At 48.1% G+C, this 19441-nt stretch overlaps 2 protein-coding genes across 2 annotated transcripts in view; both read left to right on the top strand.

The window, feature by feature from the left end:
* Positions 1–12040, top strand: part of LOC144136308 (nephrin-like) — a 38532-nt gene extending 26492 nt beyond the window's left edge. The window contains exons 16-20 of the mRNA XM_077668551.1: positions 2858–3157; positions 4017–4313; positions 5856–6026; positions 7124–7248; positions 9468–12040. Of these exons, the coding sequence (XP_077524677.1) occupies positions 2858–3157; positions 4017–4313; positions 5856–6026; positions 7124–7248; positions 9468–9710 (1136 nt within the window). The 3' untranslated portion in view covers positions 9711–12040. The remainder of the gene's footprint in view (positions 1–2857; positions 3158–4016; positions 4314–5855; positions 6027–7123; positions 7249–9467) is intronic.
* A 990-nt stretch (positions 12041–13030) lies between these two features.
* Positions 13031–19264, top strand: LOC144136309 (uncharacterized). The gene is made up of 4 exons (XM_077668552.1): positions 13031–13113; positions 17212–17345; positions 17665–17794; positions 19061–19264. The coding sequence occupies exons 1-4, from the start codon at positions 13089–13091 to the stop codon at positions 19132–19134; spliced, it is 363 nt and encodes a 120-aa protein (XP_077524678.1). The 5' UTR covers positions 13031–13088; the 3' UTR covers positions 19135–19264.
* The last annotated feature ends 177 nt before the right edge of the window (positions 19265–19441 follow it).

The following is a 19441-nucleotide window of genomic DNA, read 5'->3' as shown; positions in this document are numbered from 1 at the left end:
ACAACCAGCTTTTTTTTTCGCTAAGATTCGCTCAGCCTCGGACTCTTGTGCTGGCTCTAACTTTGCACCTCCGGTGTTTATTTTTTAACATACTGAGTTGATAATCACGTCACATTCTTTAGGGTCCCCTGTCTATGGTACAAAAAAAACATTTTCAAAATACCAAGTAGAAGTATTTCTAAACCATAGAAACCAAGATTTTTGGCCAAACTGTGACGTTACGGATACTGTCCCAAAACTTATCTCGAGCACTTTGACTCGCTAGACTAGAGGTTTAGGCTGTTAGCTGCAAATTTTATGCCGAATTGCTGCACCGTAGCGACATTTATATATTAATTAAAATCGGCAATTTTCGGCGTAGATCTGTGACCTGGCATGTGTACGTCGGCATGCGCACAATCCCCACAAATGTCAGCTCCTGCTGTCACCATCTGAAAGCCGGGTCGCAGTATCGAAGAAATTTAATACGATGGTGGGAAAACTCCTTTCTGTACGAGTGGTGCCCCTGCAGATCAACGAGGTCTTGAAATGAAGCGTGTGGTGCTACTACCCTCTTTAGGGAAGCGAGTAGAAACACACCTTTCCGCGTTGAAAACAGGGCTGCACATGAGTCAGTGTTCTTTATCACTGCACACACTACATGAAGAACACTACCTTCTTCCTACTACCTTCGACACTACTACCTTTTTCCAATTCATTTCCGTGGCAACAAGGCGTCGCCTGGCTGCGAAATTTCCACAAATGGCCAGAAAAGGGCAAAGAGCTTACTCTGAAAGTGTCAGTAAAATCCGTCGAGGTACGAAAAATACCCGAGTTGCCCTTTAGATGTGCACAGCATCATTCTGTTCCGCTGGACGTACATGGGGCTAGAATCAATTGCAGTCGGACTCGCACGAACTCAGATCCACTCTGGTCAGCGCTAATTTGTTTTGCTAAATGGACGTATAGTACGCAAATGAAGAGATCAAAAATATTCGAAAAATTTAGCAGCTGTACTAACATCGCATTATTATTCGATTTAGGAACGTGAAGAGTGATTCGGGCAAAGCAATGAGAATAATCCGGGAACTCCCGCCACAAGGAGCACTGCGCCTGTTTGCAGCTTGAAGGCAGTCCAGAGAAGTTTGTAGCTGTGCGAGTAAGTGCCGCACGATAAAAACGCTTTTAGCACGAGGACTGGACAAGGAAACGCGGTAAGAGAGTAAAAAGGGCAAGTGATCATTTGTGATCGATCGCCGAAAAAAAAAATGCCAGCAGCGGACATCCGGACACCGTTTGAACGCACCGCATCACCTATCACATGTACAGCCCTCGTCAAAAGTATATATACAGCCCAAGGGGTTTGCTTCTAAGCTGTTTATCGCGGCTGCCTAGCACATCTAGCAAACCAAAGCTTGGGAGGGTTGAGGATGCGAAGCCTTTCTCTTTCCAGAGATTACGGTCGCTGAGCATGCGATAAGAGGCACGCTGCAGGCTTTTAAGCAAACCCCCTTGGGCTGTATACTTTTGACGGGGCTGTACCTTGATCAGAGCTTATTGCCACGGCTTGAGAACACATGCAACAGCTTATGTCGAAAATACATGATCGCTCAACAGCAGAAGCAAACAGGACAGAGTATTCTCTCCTGTTTGCGCCGTTGAACTATCATGAGTTGTTACGAACTCGCCAAAACTGTCGTTCTTCTTCAGTTGATGTGGAAAATTATGTGACATTTCGAGTCCATCTTAGAAATCTCAAGCAAGAAGAAAAATCACGCCTACGAGTAGGCATAGCAAACAGGCGTGATATACGTGGGGTTCGAACCCGATCGCGGCGGCCGCGTTTCGATGGAGGTGAAACGCAAATGCGCCCGTGTGCTGTGCGATGTAAGTGCACGTTAAAGATCCCCAGGTGGTCGAACTTATTCCGGAGCCCTCCACTACGGCACCTCTTCCTTCCTTTCTTCTCTCAGTCCCTCATTTATCCCTGCCCTTACGGCGCGGTTAAGGTGTCCGCCGAGGCGTGAGACAGATACTGCGCTATTTCCTTTCCCCAACAACCAATTTATATATTTATTATTGTATATACGTGGTTATTATGCGATTTTGTGTCCAAGCAAGCCTCTATGTGCCCCAAATCGTAACTATAAGACACGTCAATGCGTTAAAAAGACACTGAAGACAAGTCCATTCAATATTTGTTCTTATAGTAAAATTAGATTCTGGGGCTCTTTCCGGTTTGTTGTTTCTTCGGCGGGAAAGACGTATCTCTTGCTGATAAAATAGCATTTAAATATTTTCCCGCCGCTTGATTCGAACTTGTAAACTCGAGACCGAAACTCTGAGATTCCTTTCGGACGTTAACGGCGTTGTAACCTAGTGATCCGCAAAAAAAAAAAAAGCTGTATTGATGCACGACAATCTGCGTGCTGGAACGGCCAGTAATGGTGAAACGTGTATTTTAATTTCTGAATTTTATAGCTTATAAAAATTTGATTTTCACTGAAGGGAGTCTCTGCCGTTAGAGTGCTGTAATCTACTTATAATACAGGCTAACTTCGAACAGTCCTCATAGTGCTTTTAAAGGCTAGCTTTGGGAAAAGTGACTGTCAGAAAGAAAGAGTAGTCTAAACAAATATCCAGATATCACATCCAGTGATCGTTCAAGGCATTCTACTATAGACAACCTGTGGATTTATGGCCACACACTTTTAGCAGACTTTTTCTGTAGACGGACTATAGGCAAAGAACAGGCAGAAGTGAACATCTATAGGAGGGCAACAGAGTTTATAAGAAGTCCACAAAAAGTATAGAGACCATTTTTATATGGTTCGCGGTCAGTCTGCCTGATCGCGCAATGCTTACTCCCGTGGCGCAGTCAAGGCAGCCATGCTGCAGGCCCGCGAGACCACGCTGGCCGCAGAGCTGGGTCGGCCGCTGGAGCTGTCGTGCTCCGCGCACGGGGCGCCGGGGCCGGCGTTCCTTTGGACATTCGGCAAGGCCCCGCTGGATGGCAGCGACCTGCGACGTCTGGTGCGTAGCGAGCAGGAGGACGTGGTGCGCTGGAGGTCCACGCTGGTCGTCGAGAGGGTGGACTCCGGCGACTACGGCCGCTACACGTGCACGGCGCGCAACGAGCTGGGCTCCGACTGGTCCCGGTTCACGGTACGTCCCAGAGGTATGTGCACTTCCTCCTGCGCCACCACCACGCATCCGGGTTGGCTGCTGTAGCCCGTGCAGCCTTTGCCACTAGGAAACTCCGAAGAGTTGAGGCGAAAGTTTTCCCATCCTTGCAGAGACTTGAATTGGTAGAGATGAATGCCAGGCGGCGTGGGAACATTTGAAGAAGGGGTTTTATGTATTTCTTTAGTCTTTTTTTTTTACACTGAAGAAAACTATTAGCCGGTTGGCACTGAACAGTAGGTAGCGAAGTATTGTCGTTATCGTACTGATGCCCAAAATCGCTGCGGATACGAACCGCACTTTACTTTTCTTCTCATGAATGAGTCTGTTCATTAGAACAGACACGAGGTTGTTCCGTCGCTCTGGCATATTTCAGCAAGAAGCGCGTCACGTTTGTCGCTGATTTTGTCGCTGCTTGCGGATTCGTACACAAAGCAGGCATACACACGCAATTTTCTCGCAAGTTTCCAATGACTAAAGCTGCCGAGTTACTTCCTAACCAGCTAGTTGTTCTGAATGGCAACAAACTGGCACTTATATCGCGTGTGATTCTGTATTTCGCCCTTCCACTACGCATTAGCAGGCTAGCTAGACACATTTTACTCCGGCAAACCTGTCGTCGCATTGAGAGAGAAAGAGAAATAACACTTATTAGCATCCGTCGAAAGGCTGACCGGAATCCGAGGCGCACCGCGGTCCCTTGCTATAAAGCAGGCCCGGGGGTTTGGAAATACTCCGGTTTGTAGCTTACGCCGCGCAACCTCTTCGCTTTTGGTGAGCTGCTTATGGAAGATTTCTTTCCACACCGGCGGCTGCTGAGGTCGCACCACTGAGCGACCATCCTCGCTGCGCAGGCAAGCCCGACCCTCCGACCTCCGTGCGTGCACTGAACGTGAGCCACTCCAGCGTGCTGCTCGTCTGGTCCCCGGGCTTCGACGGGGGTCTCGAGCAGCAGTTCCGCGTCCGGTCCCGGCGCCTGGGTGGCGGGCCCGGCAGCGTCCGCTATGAGCACGCCGCCTCGGCGCCGGGCGTCTCCGAGATGCTCGTGCTCGGGCTCGAGCCCGGCGCCGAGTACACGTTCAGCGTGCAGGCGCGTAACGCGCTCGGCGAGAGCGTCTACAGCCACGAGTCGCCGGTCGTCGCCACAAGGGGTGAGCCGCCAAAGGTTACGCTTGCGTGGCCACTGGCCATTCTTCACAGTGTTTGCGATATCGCCGTGGGCGTCCCGCCTATGATAAAAAAATATCGTTCTAGCTCTTTAGGAACAGAAATATATTCAATTTTCTATTGTACGTGTCAATACCAATTATTGATGGTTCGAGCGGATTGAGCAAAACAAGTGGCTGGCGGTTTAGCATTGCTAAGCACAAAAGCACCGCCACCTTTTTTTGGTACAGTAATAAATTAATGGCCGCAAAGCATGACGGAAATGGCCCACCTTCACGTGTGATGGAAGGCTGTCGCCTTGGAACAGAATCTTCACACAACGGGAATTGCCCAGACGGGATACCCGTGGAAGTACGGTGCCTTCGTTTGCCGGCCTCAAGAGTATTGGCAAATCATCTCGCGTGATATCCTCGTCGACATCATAGATTACGCCGAAAGAGGACTCATCCCCGCCGAGCGGGATAACAGTACGTACTGATAAACCGCCGAGCTAAGTTATGGCCCGCAGTGGTTCCAGCGCAGCCGCATGGTGGACATCAACGGCTACAATGTTCTTCCGCGCATTCACTCGAACGCCTTTGATTTCGTTAGGGACGAGAGCCTCGAGTTCTACAGAGACGACTTGCCTGTTAAGCCGCCTCATGTTGTCGGTTGGATGCACAGGAAGGACGAGGATGGTGTGTGCCGGTGTGTTGCCTCTTGTTTTTACAGTGGACTCACTGGATGACGAGGTTTTCCAAAAACTGCATGCAAGCATGCAAATCGAACAGAACTATTGTTTGTTCACTCCGTGTTTTGCTCACTCCAGTAGCGCCAAACACTAACTGCTATTTACAACGCACACTGCTGAAAAATAAATCCATTTCTCTTTATTAGGAGCTAAAACTTGTTCTTCTGTCATAAGCGGCAGGGCCACAGCGATTGCGCAAACATTGTGTTAAATGGCCAGTCGCCGCGCAGGCGTGGGACCCCAGCCTTAACATGCATATACTTACCATTAACATTAACAGAACATTAATCATCATCTGCTAACCTCTAAAGCTATACATCCAGATAAGAATATGGAAGTGGTGAGGCTCCGAGAACCTCTGGATTTTAGGGGTAGCCAAAGGAAAATTAACGCATCAGCAGTAGAGAGAAGTAGCAAAGAACCAAAACCCGAGTCAGAATTTAAACTGCCACTTCAATTTACTGGGCAAGGCGGCACTCGCCACCGCCCCGACTCGAAGGGAATGCCAATAAGATCAATCAATCTATCGGCGATGCTCAGGCGCGGTCCCTAACGTACCAAGCATAACGTGGTCGCAAGCGTTGTCAACGCGGTTGGACCGATGTTGCGGGGCGAGCTGCAGGTAACTTGGCATTCTGAGAGAAAAGAAAGCTTGAACTGTGCAGCACGTTCTACTTGCATCGACGTGTCACCGCAATCGCTGACGGCCTCAGCAGGAACATGTTGTGCATTTGAGTTGCTTGCGCTCGCCGTGGTGCACGATGCAGCCCAGACAACGCACAGCGCGCATGCGCAGCATCCGGCTGGCCCGACAGCGGTGCCGTGATGGACGCGCTGGGAGGCCGCCAAGCGACGGTGGCGCAGTTCCTGTTGGTCACCGTGGCCGCCGGCGCCACGCTGCTACTGAACGGACTGCTGGCTGCCTGCCTGGTGCGCCGGCGACGGAGGAGAAGACGGCGCCTCGCCGGTGGGGGCATCGCCGACGGCTCGTTTTTACAGCGATAGATGCTAAGGGCGCCAAGGAGAGCGGGGAGGAAAGGGGAGGGGAGAGAAATGCAGCTGCACCACGCCACGTTGATCGGTTAGCATGCAGTGACGTCACGTGAGGCTAGTGACGAAACGCCCTCTTCAAGAGAGGGTGGAAAATAATAAGGGACAAACAGTTGTTCTTATAACGATCCAGCACCTCGAACAGCTGTCGTTGAGTCTCGGCAAACAAACCGGCAATCATCCTGCCAGTTTTTTTAAATTAATAGCAAGATTGAAGAGAAGGTAGGAAGCAGGCTGACCAGGCGTTTGTGCCGTTGAGCCTCATGCATTCGCATTTACTCTGTAAAGGTCTTGGAAACAAGAACTCGGAAACAAGGTCATGCAAAAAAGAGCTCTTCACGATCAATACCTAAAATTACTAATAGAATAAAATAACCAATAAATAAAAAATATGAGCGAAGGGCGAAATGAAGAGCATGATGGACGAAAAACGAACAACCGTGCGTCTACAGCCGGATATTCGAGCATGTCTTCCTCAAATATCGTAAATGTGCTCTTGTGACATTCTAGAGCAGTTAAACATGAAGCTGCGGTTCTAAACTTCCGTAAGAAGGCCAAGTGTGCATTTAGCACAGTGCTGCTTGGTTAAAATGTTCAACTGCTACGCTCAGTCCGCTCTGGTGCCACACTGCTGTCAGCGCACTTGAAGCTAGAAAACGTTGCGCACCTTGATGGACTACTCCGGACCGCAGGCGTCACTATATCGCAGTGGGATACTCTGTATTGCTCGCAAGTAAAGGTCAGGGTTGCAAGTTCGATAAATTGTGATCCATGATGCAAGAAATATAAGCGCCCGAAGAAAGCTTGTCCAACCCCATGGAAGGAGGGAAGCTTCCATAGACCCGCCATATGTCATGCATGATATTCACTTACTCGTGTGATGTAAGTACAGTGCACTGTTTGATTTAGTCAATCGAAAGGGCGACAGACGAGGCGATCTGCTTTCACGAGCTTTTTTTTTTTTTTTCAAGTAGAGTAACCACCATACGGATGCCCGTTGTTCTCTCTCCGCAGCGTCGGAGAAGAGCTCTGTCGGCCCGTCAGCGGACATGCAGTTCTGCAATTCGGCCAGCCACGAGTCTACGTTCGACGGACACTCGATGGCGACAAGCGATGTCTATCTCGGTCAAACCATCACTGTAAGTGATGATGTCATTAATGGACTCAAATCAAATTACTCCAATGAAACATTAACGTGTATACTTTATGATGAAAAAAGTCATCACGAACAAGAAAACAGCTTTTAAAATGGGGAATGGCATTCTCCGGCAAATATTATAAGAACAACGAACACGTTCGTTAACTCCGAGGCTTCAAACAAGATTCTTGGATGGGACCGCGTTAACTAATGCCTTCGCACTAAATACTTTTTTGTGTCAGCGGAAATGAATAACCACGCCTGGGGGGCGGCATTCCCGGCTACAAGATCTTACAACGCACCCTCTCACCAGAATGGGAGTGGTCCACCGTGGTGTATTACAGCTTAACAACGGATGCAGCGACGACGCAGAGGTAGGGTTATCTGTTTGCGTTCAAGAGGACTGGTGTTTAAATTCCAGTGCCGCGCAGTTCACCATAGAAAAAAAAAAGCGAGTGTCGATGAAACTGAATAACCAGGCTTGCGGTGTGGTCTGATCCCGGAAACCAAAGCCGACAGCGCACCCTCTCACCAAAACAGGATTTGGCCAGCTTGGTGTAGTACTGTTTTAATGGCTAAGTACTTGGCCACCACTTGCTACATGAATACGCCAGTTCACCCCCGGCCCCCAGTCCCCAGCGGCTGCGAAGCAGCTGACCAAAGCGGCGATCAGACCTTGCTAGCAATGCCTGGTTCTGGACGGGACGCCATTGAAAATTTGGACCTGGTAACGTTTAACGCTGTAATTTTATCCAGTGCGGCTAACCTGGCAGTGCTGTTCGAGGAACTAGAGGGTTTTAAATGGTATGTCATAAGGCTGAGTGAGGTTAGGAGAAATATGAAGCACATACAGTGTTAAAGGGCCCCGGTACGTACTATGCTATCATGGCTCGATTTAGAGGGCAGACGATAGCCAAGCGTGAGATTTCTGATCAACAAGTGTACAGCTGGCAACATAGATGACTTTTACGGCATTAGCGGGAGAGTGGCAGTTATTGCAGTTAAACTTAATATGAGGTACAAATTGAAGGCGATACAGGTATGCGCACCTACATCCGGTTGTTATGACCAGATGGTCGAATGGTTCTATGAGAACGTGGAATCTGCACTGAGCAAACTAAGAACCCAGTGCACTGTTCTTAGGGGCGACTTCTGTGCCAACGTAGGAGGAGACCAAGTAGCGGGTGAATATGGCTTACGTTCTGCAGATAGCTGGCGGGAATTATCAGTAGAGTTCGCAGATCGAAATAATCTACGGATCATGAAAACAATTCACTGTCATCTGAGTACGGCAGCTAAATGATGATGCTCCTTGATTTTGATCTACGGCTAGCCTATTCGAAACAGAAATGCTGAAATTCAAGGAATTTCTTAAACCGAAACAGAATACCTTCCCTATATGATCCCAAAGATAGAAGACGTAAACATATAATCCATAACAGACCACGATATTGAAGCGCGACACCATGATTCGGCTAAAAGGTGACCATGCCTGAATATGACAGTTCAATTTCACAACCTCTTCAGACACGACGCTGTCCCGAGTAAAGAAAAATAAACGGAAGTAGTGAACTAGTGAACTTAAAAATGTATACAGGTTTGAATGGGTCAGCATATAGGATTATGGCACTGTTCGTTTTCCTTTATAGGACTAACGTCCCAAAGCGACTCAGGCTTTTCGGGACGCCTTGGCAAAGGGCTCCTGATAATTTCCACCTCATGGAGTTCTTAACGTGCACTGACACTGCACACCACACGGAATTCTTAACATTTTTCCTCCATCGAAAGGCGACCGTTGCGGCTGGGTTCGAACCCGCGACTTTCATCCATTGCGTGATGTAAGTGCACGTTAATTAACCACGACTGGTCTAAACTATCAGGAGCTCATCGTCAAAGCGTGCCGCAAAGCCTGAGTCGCTTTGGGACGTTAATCCTATAAAGTCAAACCAAATGCGCCATAATCCTATATGCTGACCTATTCAAACCTATACAGATTTTTCAATAGGGAATTACCACGGTGAAAATGCTGCCGTGTACGTAAATTTACCAGGCTCTTTTTGCTACTTATTTTTTATGTCGCCGTACAGTTCTCGTGATTTATGTGCGTGAAAAATATGTTTGATGGAACAGGCAAAGAACAAATACTAGCCAAATATTGATTTATTTCCAGCCCTGTTAGCTCTTCCCTGCTGTTACACTGGGTATACCTTGCCCCTGCAGGAAATACGGCCAGCTGAAGAAGAGTGTGCCGGTGACGACTCACAGCAGTGCTGCACCGGCGCCATCTGTGCTTCAGGAGCAGTACCACACCCTGAAGAGACGTTCGACGCCAGCGACTCGTCGCTCCCACGCAAGTCCCACCACGTGCAGTGCGCACAGGACTCCATAGTGCACACCACAGCCAGCCATCAACAGGCGTCCGTTAGCTGCGTTCTGGGAAAGCTGGGAAGCCACATGGTGTGACCATGAGCGTGCCGAAAACTGGCTGGGATACACGCAGAATGGCGCGAGTCGCTCCTTGCGCCGCTCTGAAAGCACTGAATAAGGCTGTGACTGTGATCCACGAGTGAACTGACTCTTTCCTTCACGGCTCATTTCCCGGAATGATGAACGGACCCGGCTGTAAGCTTCTGACGTGCTCCTATTTTGTACACTGGCTCAGCAACCTGTCATCCCAATGCTGAATTACACTGTTGCAGAGACTTCTATTCTGTGCCCCTATGGTGCGCCAACCCTGCACGAGACTCAGGGCTGCGTTTTGCCAAGGATGAACATGTCACGCGGTTACTGGGTGATCACAGGCGTGGGAAACGCGACGTTATTTCTCGTCATCAGCTGGCTTGGTGTGAGGCTATCCGATCGTTTCGGATCAGTGTCGGATAAATGCAGCCAGAGTCTAGGTACTAGTAAGTGCTGCTTCAATGTTCGTTAATTGCTGAATGTATGCTTAGGGATGCGCGCGGCAGCGGAGAGGGGATAAAAGTCACAGGACGGTTACAATTATTTAGCGAGAGATTCAGCTGCAGCTGCTTGCGGCGATGAATATGCTATCACTTTTTCTTTTTTTTCTTTTCTAGCAGAGTGCGCATGACAGTACTGTGCTGTGGACAGCTTGATGTGGCCGTGGTGCTTGCAGTGACGTCATGCGTGACTTCACTGCATGAGGACGAATCAGTACGGCAACTTGCGGGGGAAGTCATGCGTGGTTCCAATGCATGCTGACCGATCAGTGTGGCGCGTTGTTACGCCGACGGCGCCGGCGCCGGCGCCACAAAAGTGGGAAACGTGCCACCAACAGCTGTCGCTGAAAAAATTACAGCTGGCTACCCTCAGGATAAGATAAGTTATCACAGCTAGATCGTTCGCGAAATGGTTAAAACAAGGATGACATCACGCCACGTCACACACCACCGTATGACCGCAAATAGTCGCAGTAGCATATGTGAATTATTGAACGGATTCGAAACTGAGTATAAGTGCACTCTCCATCGCAGTCCGGGTCAAAGTTTCCGGTTCGAATTTGGTTGCCCAAGTTGGCTTGTGCTGGAAGATGGAGACCAGGCATAGAGTGACCCTGCCCTCAGCCGGCAGCTTTGTACGTATGTATATAGTTGTGAAAACGACAGCGACTCGACTTGGAGCAATCATTTTTTTTTTCTCTCAGACTTCTTACTGTGGTGCATTGCAATGCTGGAGAAATGGGGTACAACACGAACCTGGGAGATCTAGGGAAATAAATATATGGCTTGCGCTCTAATAGGCGGGTAGCTGGCCCAAGTGTGGCGCAGAAGAGGCGATACTGGGGAGGCAGTGCTGGCGAAGTGTACAAGCCCTCGATTAAGTACAGCACGAAGAAAATGCCAGACGAAACGTAACGACGTGCACGATGCGCTAGGCTTGTTTCCCCTTCGTCTGATGCCCTCTATACTTCGTCATTTCAGACGAGTTTTACTAGCTACACTCGTACGCCGATCCACAACCAATCTACAACCAATGTCTATGCGTGAGTTGAGGACGAACGGCAAGCTTCATACTAGTTATAAGATAAAGCTCGCTGATAAAAGCGATAAAAAAGCGGTGGAGTGTCTAGGTTTTCTGTCCTGTTTTTACGAACTCCGGATATATTAGTTGAGCGGCGCGGCTCTCGCTTGAAGAATCCATTGGCAGTGCTGTGGCAGCGAAGCTTCGAAAGGATCTGCGCAGTATGAGTCATCCGCATTTGTTCAGGCAAACGGCAGGTCTACAGTAAAAACATTCTTGGAAGATAAGTACCACAGTACAACCTTCCTCTTCGTCAGGGTCTCCTCTCAGAAAATTATTCACACAGAGCAACAGTTTTGTCCCAGTTTGGTGCATACGTTTTCTGGTAGCTAATTTTCATACGAACCTCTTCCAGAACACTCAGGAAACTGCTTACTGTGGGGCTATTATGAGCGGCCTCTAGCTGATTGTCACGTAGGCTGCGTTAATACCGTGAGAGAGGAGATTGATATTTTCTTTCTAGTGATCATAGGAGGTAATCCTGTTTTGCTGTCCACACGCTGTATCGAACACAGCAGAACCGCGAGATTGATTCAATCATGAGATCCTCTATCGAAGGTTTTTTCAGTGCTTTGACGGGCTCCGTCGTTTACAACATGACACGGGGAAGATGAATTGAAAATAATGCCCTGGGACATTTTTGCACCCTCTGGCATTCAGAAACATTTTTATGCAGTTTAAGAAATTTTATACTGAATAAAATGTTCCACCGCGTTTGCGAAATTAAAAATAAACATTTTTCTATGCTATCATCCGTTTTCTTTTTCTGGTGACCAAAGAAAAACGCACCGTATCAAACTCACTATTTCTTTACACGACCGGGACCGAGAGCTAATCACCGGTAAACAATATGCATGTATGAATTACCTGAGAGGATCATAATTTTACCTCGAATTTAGGGATCATTTAATTTGTAAATTCTCGCTGAGACTAAGCGGCAAATCGCTTAGCGGAATTTCTTGGTTTGTAATGGGTTAGGCTAAGCTTGATAAGGTGAAGGCAGCTGGCGAAGGACTGGATTAACTGGATGGGTATGAGAGAGGCCTTTGCCTTGCAGTGGACGCAGTTAGGCTGGTGATTATGACTGAGTTAAGTTGGGTTGCAGTACTCACTTTTCGGGCATAGATGTGGAGGCTAACAGGCTCGATATTAAGCTGAGGACAGCGTAGCGATCTGTGTAACAGAAATGATAGGCGTAACGCTGACAGGGAAAGAGCATAGTGGAGTAGAGAACAAACGCGAGTTAATGATATCCTAGCTTAAATCAAGAAGAAGAAATGGAACCGAGTCCACTTAGCGACTCGGACGGCTGCCTTCGTAAATGCATTGCGCGAACATGTCCCCTTCTGGGCTACGTAGTGACACAGGGCGTATCACGCGACGATGAAAGTTCGCTGTAATGGGCAGAACAAGGTTAGCGTGCGAGCACGCGGGTCAAATGAAATAACCGCAGTGGAAGAGAGGACAAATGATGCTGAAAGGAGCACGTCGACAGGGTGCGGGTCCCGGTAGCGCAACGCCGAAGTGTCCATACACCTGGCCTAAGTGGTCGCCAGAAGTGCTCCCCGCTTCAACCGGAAGGAGGGCGTCGAAACGGGGCCGGCTCGTCACCAGCAGCGCCTGCTGATCCCGATTAGCGCTCGCGGGCGCCCGCGTCTATGGCGATAATTGGGTTTGCTCCGCTGACTCTGCGCAAAACGCGAAGCAGCTACGGTGCGGGTCCGCGCGTGCACTATATATAAAGACGTCGTGTGAGAGCGATCCGGCGCAGAGCTTTGTTCTCTGCTTCGCTCCACTGCGATGAGGAACCGCGGCGGCGTCAAAGGTGAGCCTCCTTGCTCGTGCCGTCGCGACTGGGCGACGGTCCGCAAGCCGCGGTTATCCAAGTCCCTAGGGAGTAAGTAGTACGGAGTGTTTTTCCATAGCCCGTTCATACTGCGACGTGCTGACTGGTGACCGCATAGTACTCCTAGTCTGCCAGACCTCGGCGTGTCAGGAAAGCAGCCAACACATCTATCAAATATATGAGAGACCCGGGTTTGAGCTGTGGCCTGTAGTTGTACGGTGGACATCCTTCATTTCTGTAAAACGGGACAACCTCGGCTCCCTCCTCCTCCTCATGTGATAAGTGGTCAGTCGGGTATTGCATGGTTAACCTCCCTGTCTTTCTGTTCTTCTGTCATCCTCCCCCACCTACCCCCCTCTCTCTCTTCAATCTCGGCAAAGAAAAAGGGCCGCTGAAGGAAAGGGGCATAGATGCGCATGGCGCAAATGTAAGCTGCCGCATTGTGATCTGCTGATGTGCCCTATCTTTGAAACAGGTTGTCGTTACCATATGTGCGGTCACCGCTTCAATAATCTTGTTGAAAATATTGTACCTTTTCGAGAGGCTTTCAGACATTCGGTGTTTGTAAAGCGCTGGGTTATTGTTAATTCACGAATAGTGTCGACTTTAGTAGAAGTTCCTGTACTGAATGCAGTGAAGCACGCTGAGCAAAAGCTGATTTACATTAGGAAGGAAAGCAAAAGGCTTCCATGGACAGCAGGTCCAAACTCCTCCTTAGAATACATGCTAAGATGTGACTGGTTAATTCAAGCACGTTTTTTTAATTCAACGAATCCAATGGCGGAATATTCGTGCACATTGTTCGGGGTTCTTACAGGAGTGGCAGCGAAATTAAACTGCGTATAGGCCATACACACTAAATGGCCGAAACACCGAAGCGGCAGGCGCATTCAAGAGAGGAAAAATATTTATCGTCGTTCTTGTGGTATTCACATCATTACGGCTCACGGTAGTAGTCCACCATCAGGTCATTCGAAATTTGTTTCAGCAAAATTGAACTTTTTTTGTACTCTGACGCTGAAACATCCAAGACCAGAGATTTTTCGCTAGTACGTTATTAGCGGTTGCGAATGCCAACAAGAATGTATATCAGCTAGCAAACTAATGTACAAGATAAGTGGTAAAAGCCTCTAATCAAAAGAACTGGAAAGCAATATGTGAAAGAGGGCGAATCGATCTCATTGCAATTATCACGATTCCTTGTTTCGAAATCAAAACAATATAATATGTATGTGCTGGCGTCGCGCATATGAGTTGGATATTTTTCGAACGAATATACTAATCAGGCTGCAACCTTTTTCTGTCTTTCTTGACCCGCCTTGATTTTGCTATGCACCCAAAAACACCTGTTTCAGTTTGGGTACGAGGCGTGTAATGGGCTGGCAGGAAAACCAGATCAAGTCTGTGTTTTAAACAAGCCGAACCCTACTTAACTGTGGAAGCGTGCGCCTTATTCAACGCACTTTGTTACCGGGGGATGTTTGTATGTTTTGAGCTCTGAGATGATAAAAATTACTAATTCAGAAATATTTTTTCTCCAGAAAGTGCCCAAATTCAAAAATTCTTTCACTAGCAGACTATTAGAGAAAAAAAAATCCCTATCGTGCAAGCGCTTTCGTACGAATCCTGCTTTTTTCCTTCTCAAGGCAGATCATTTGAGCGGCAGGGTATCAACGTACCCAGGAGCGCTCCCGACTAATTTGTGGAGCAATTTGCTCTAACACGAGGTTACAGTACGTACGCGCTGCCTGATACAAAGATTATCGGGGCGCTTTGAAGGCAGATTTTTCTGCGCAGAATTCATGAAGATTTAAAAATAAACGCGCAAAGTATTTCACTCCCGCCAAAAGGGTTTGTACTTATGCGATAACGTCAGCGATGCTTCCGCGTTTTTAATTAAACTACGGCGACGAGATATCAATTACAAACAACTCCATCTTCCGCGTCACTCTGCTCTGTGAGTTGGCGCGGTCAAGACTTCCTAACAGATATGTGTAACGCGTGCATAAATCGACGGGCTCAAAGCCTTTGCCGTATCTATCGACTTCTTTTGGAATAAAGGACTCCGGTTCCAAACTCGTTTGTTTCGACCGCACCGTGCAATTTATGGTGGAGCTGATCTGTTTCCCTGGTTTGCCGTTTTTCTCCAAACTACTGCACAAGTTGCACCTGAACAAGTTGCAAGTTGCACTATAGACATAGATCGCGAGACTGGATTCGTCGATCAAAGTGTTAGCTCTCTGAGTGTACCCTTGTTCTTTAAACACAAGCAGTGGATACAGCAGTGATTAATCAGTCGTTATTCGTTGTGCGAGTTGACTTTATACGCTGTGTACATTCAAAACTTCGTTTCTCTGCCCCTCCTTGCTGCAGAAATTCCTCTCCCAGAACTAACAAAGAATCTTATACATCATTATGCACATTGGTGGTGCCGTGAACTGTGTTGGTAGAACATGAAACAGTATACATTGCCTTAACCCGCTCTCGACTGCTAAGAATAAAGAACGCAGAGCAATTATAATTGAGTTAATTAGTTTATAGAGTGTTTTGTAGATCAGCTGTCATCTTTTTAACCCTCAAGTTATAACGAGTTTGCCCCCGTCGCGCGCCAGGGTCTTCCTGCATTCATGCTGTAATTTACTGAGACAAACGGAAATTGGCCAAATCTTGTACCCAAATTTTGGTTGAAAATCTTGCATCTTCGTAGTAGCATTCCGAGGCCCTCCCGTTTATCCGCACCAATACGCGCCTCATTCCACGTTTGCTTTGTTTACTGTCCTTCAGATTCGAATGCCTTTCTACGAGACGCACTGAGGCGAGCAGCTGTCGCAGATTGCGCTGCCACTGTAGCAATTATAACGAGAAGCTACAAATACGACTGCCAAAGAAATAGCGCGACAGGAAGGCGTGCGTATTAATTCAACAACGTGTCTTTGTGCCTCAAGATTGGACCTTTCTGTTATGAATGCCGTAATGTACTACCGGGGACAAAAGTTTCCGGGACGCGAGTTCTGGAGAAAACGTTTATTGTAGCTCCCAGTCGCCTGATATTGTATGAAGGCATTGAAGGCCTAAATGTTCCTTCCCCTCTTCTCAATATCAGGCGACTGGGTAGCGAGGTGGAGCTACAATAAACGTTTTCTCTAGAACTCGCGTCCCGGAAACTTTCGTCTCCAATAGCACATGGTGCTTATTAAAGAACCCGCACCGGAATCTCGAAACCTGAGAGCTTTATGCATTTCGCCGCCATCAAAATGAGACTTCCGCGGCCTTAGAACTAAACTCCCGACCTCGTGATCAGCGATAGGACGCTATAGCTGGCGGTCCTTACGAGCGCCAACGTAGCCTAAAGAAACGTTGTTACGTTCTGAGGTCCCACGTTGTCGCACTGTATTTTAGACAGCAAAGCTTGCAACGCGGAAGTTGAAAGGACCTAACTCATACTGCACTCTCCCTTCGTCTCGTTTCCCTAGTACTGCTCATAAGCCTCCGAGTACTGGTTAAAATCTCTGCCAGGCTAAATGTGAAGAAACGGAAACTTGTGGAGGGAAATTTATTACGCCGTGTGCTTTGCTTGACCTTTACAATGTGGACTACTACTCTAAATCTCTAAATGTGTCTTGCAGACCCCGTAAGTTCAAAAAAAAATTAGCGGTGGTTTAGCTCTGCTATGCCTAGTATACATAGCGAAAGCTGCCACAGCGAGCAAGGCTTCTCCTCTCTTCTTCCATGGCTTGCAACTGACGGCCGAGCGCATCGCCTCCCGTATTCATTCGACCCCACGCGAATGCGGAGTAAGGCGCATAGCTAGTCGTGGCGTCAACGCGGATCGCGGCGGTGGCGCAGCTCTGACGTCACGTGCGGCGCACCTGTGGCGAAACTCGCGCTTGCGCAGTAGGAGCAGATGGCCAAGATCGGCCAAATCGATCCGGCTGGCGTAGTGTTGCTTTCGCCACAAAAACGAAATGAACACCTTTGAGTTAAAAGTCGTGTTTCCTCTAAGCCAAGTGTATTCGCCCTAGCGTTGACGAGCCCGAGTCATGCATTCAGGTTCGGTCTCCCTTGTTCCTTCCGCAGAGTGGGTCGGCCTAGAGGGCCTCCTGGCTCTCTGCTGCTGCCTAGCTCTGCTCGATGTGACGCAGGCACAGTTCTTCTCCAAGACAACGAATACAATACCGAGGATGGGTAGAAGAGCTGTCGACTATCCGCAGGTAAGCGAACGTGGTACCTCCAGGGTGCCGCAGCAGGAAGATTTTCCACGGTTTTCCGAGTTCATCGCCTGCCTGGTGGTCGTCAGTAGTCTATTACTTAAGCATAAGTCACGTAAGTCACAGCCTCGTGACAATATCTAATAGCATGAAAACCTTTTTTTAAACGTAATTCTAGAACTGTGTATTTGCAAGTATTTTTTCCCGATGCCACGGTTCCGATTCATGCACCAGCCTTTGGCATGTGTAGTGCGTGGCCATGTAAACACGATAGTGTTTGACGCCCCGCCTACTGTCCGTTCCTGCCTTGCGCCATACGCAGCTGGAAGAACCTAGGCTGGGCCGTGTGCTGGGTCTGCTGCCGGGAGAACCGGTGCGCCAGCCGGCTGAACTGAGCTTCCTGCTAGGCGGGGAGGGCTTTCAGTACGCCACCAGGGACAGGCCGGCCAACGGTAGGAGTGCACTCTGGCCCTTTTTATTGCGTCACACAGCCACTCCTATCTCGCCGCGTGGTTGCAGCTGTACGCCAGGTCTGCTTACAATAATGGCACTAAGCGACTGGAGGAACTGTTTTCCTGGGCGAGAGAAAAGGGAAAAAATATATTGTGTCTGTTTTGTGTAACATGAACTTCCGAAAACATAAACGGGGCGGGCAGTTTTTTGAAAAAGCCAGCGTTCATCCGAACACCGAATTCGAGCTTAGCAACGATGGTTCATAAACAAGGTTCAAAGCCACAGATAATAACGAGCTATGCCAGATGAAGCTCGTTTTGTTCTACAGAAAAGAAAATAAGCAGGAAATAAAGTAAAATGGCGGGGAGCGATGCCGAGGACGAGCAGTTTTTTAAGAAACAAATACGTACCCTCCTCAGCACTCCGAAGAAGTAATGAACTGTCTTCGATTGCGTCCAGATGAAAATGATGGTCACAGAGAAACTACTCAGTCTATGACAGTATAAAAAAAAAGATCGCCCACTCTTTCTATGTGCTGATACAATGGCAAGTATGCTTATGTGTCTGCATTCACTGCTGCATACCCGCATCGTTAAGAAATGGACGTCTTTAACTCCGCTGTGTTTATTACCATAGACGTCAGGAGATTAAACAGGCGCACGGAAAAAAAGCGACAAACGATTGAAATGCCTTTCTCATATCTCACGGTGGGGCATAAAAATGACTTGCATCCAAGCGTGGGATGAATGGATGTTAAGCGTGTTCCCTGTAAATTGGTGTGGAGGTGGGTACCTCTATGTTAGATACATTTTTACATTGTATTTCTTTAACCAATCTTTAAAGCTTAAGGGTGTCGTCGAGAAAACCGCCCTTTTTAAATATAGATGCGATTGACTTGTGTGCTTTAACTAATTTGAACACTTAATTTGTTCTTTACATGGTGGCGGCGCAGTTAAGTCACTGCCCTGTTCCTCCAACAGTACTAGCTTCTATCATAGTCATTCTCAATAATTTAGTTACCTTTAAATGCTGTGGCCTCGGGTATACTGATTGTGTCTGCACCAACATAGGGAAGGATACTGCCGCTTCATAGCAAACTATGCTCAATTGTTTCTTCAGATTCACCACACACTGCATGTGTGTCGTTGTATCCTACGTTTATTTCTTTTTGAAGCTGCGGGTTCTAAGATACCCCGACGTTGGGAAGACATCCGGATCCGCGTTGTCCAGCGCTTCACGGTGTTTCTTCTTCCTCTCCGTGGCAGGCTGCCGAGACAGCCGGTGCCGAATGCGTGGAGCAGCGTTCCTGCCAGCCCTGCAGGCGATCGAGGACGCGTAGCATCCACATCCAACCTGAAAGTTCTCTCCACATTCAGCTGCGTGTCGGAGAAACTTTTTTTTTTCCAACAGAAGAATAAACCTCCTCATGCGGGTTCGGCCGTTGAATGTGTACACTTAATAAATTTCACGTCTAGTGCTGAAAAACTCCCATAAGCTCCGAGCGGCTGCAATACAATTGCGGCTCTTTATGACAATCATTTGAAGGAAGCCAATAGTCAATGAAGCCAAGGAGAGCAAAGGAGAATATTAATTTTTGGCATTGATCAATTGGAACTAAGCAGTGGTAATTTTTATCTCAAAGATAA

Source organism: Amblyomma americanum, chromosome 6, assembly GCF_052857255.1.
Source record: "Amblyomma americanum isolate KBUSLIRL-KWMA chromosome 6, ASM5285725v1, whole genome shotgun sequence".
Lineage (NCBI taxonomy): Eukaryota > Metazoa > Arthropoda > Arachnida > Ixodida > Ixodidae > Amblyomma > Amblyomma americanum.
Note: the sequence above shows the minus strand (reverse complement) of the source record. Positions and strands in the feature narration are given on the sequence as shown.

What these genes read in the sequence shown, in the direction of transcription:
- LOC144136309 (XM_077668552.1), top strand. Translation starts at nt 13,089, where the DNA reads ATGAGGAACCGCGGCGGCGTCAAAG. An exon ending in GAGCTGTCGACTATCCGCAG is followed by an intron (nt 17,346 to 17,664) that starts GTAAGCGAACGT and finishes CGCCATACGCAG; the next exon opens with CTGGAAGAACCTAGGCTGGG. An exon ending in CAGGGACAGGCCGGCCAACG is followed by an intron (nt 17,795 to 19,060) that starts GTAGGAGTGCAC and finishes TCTCCGTGGCAG; the next exon opens with GCTGCCGAGACAGCCGGTGC.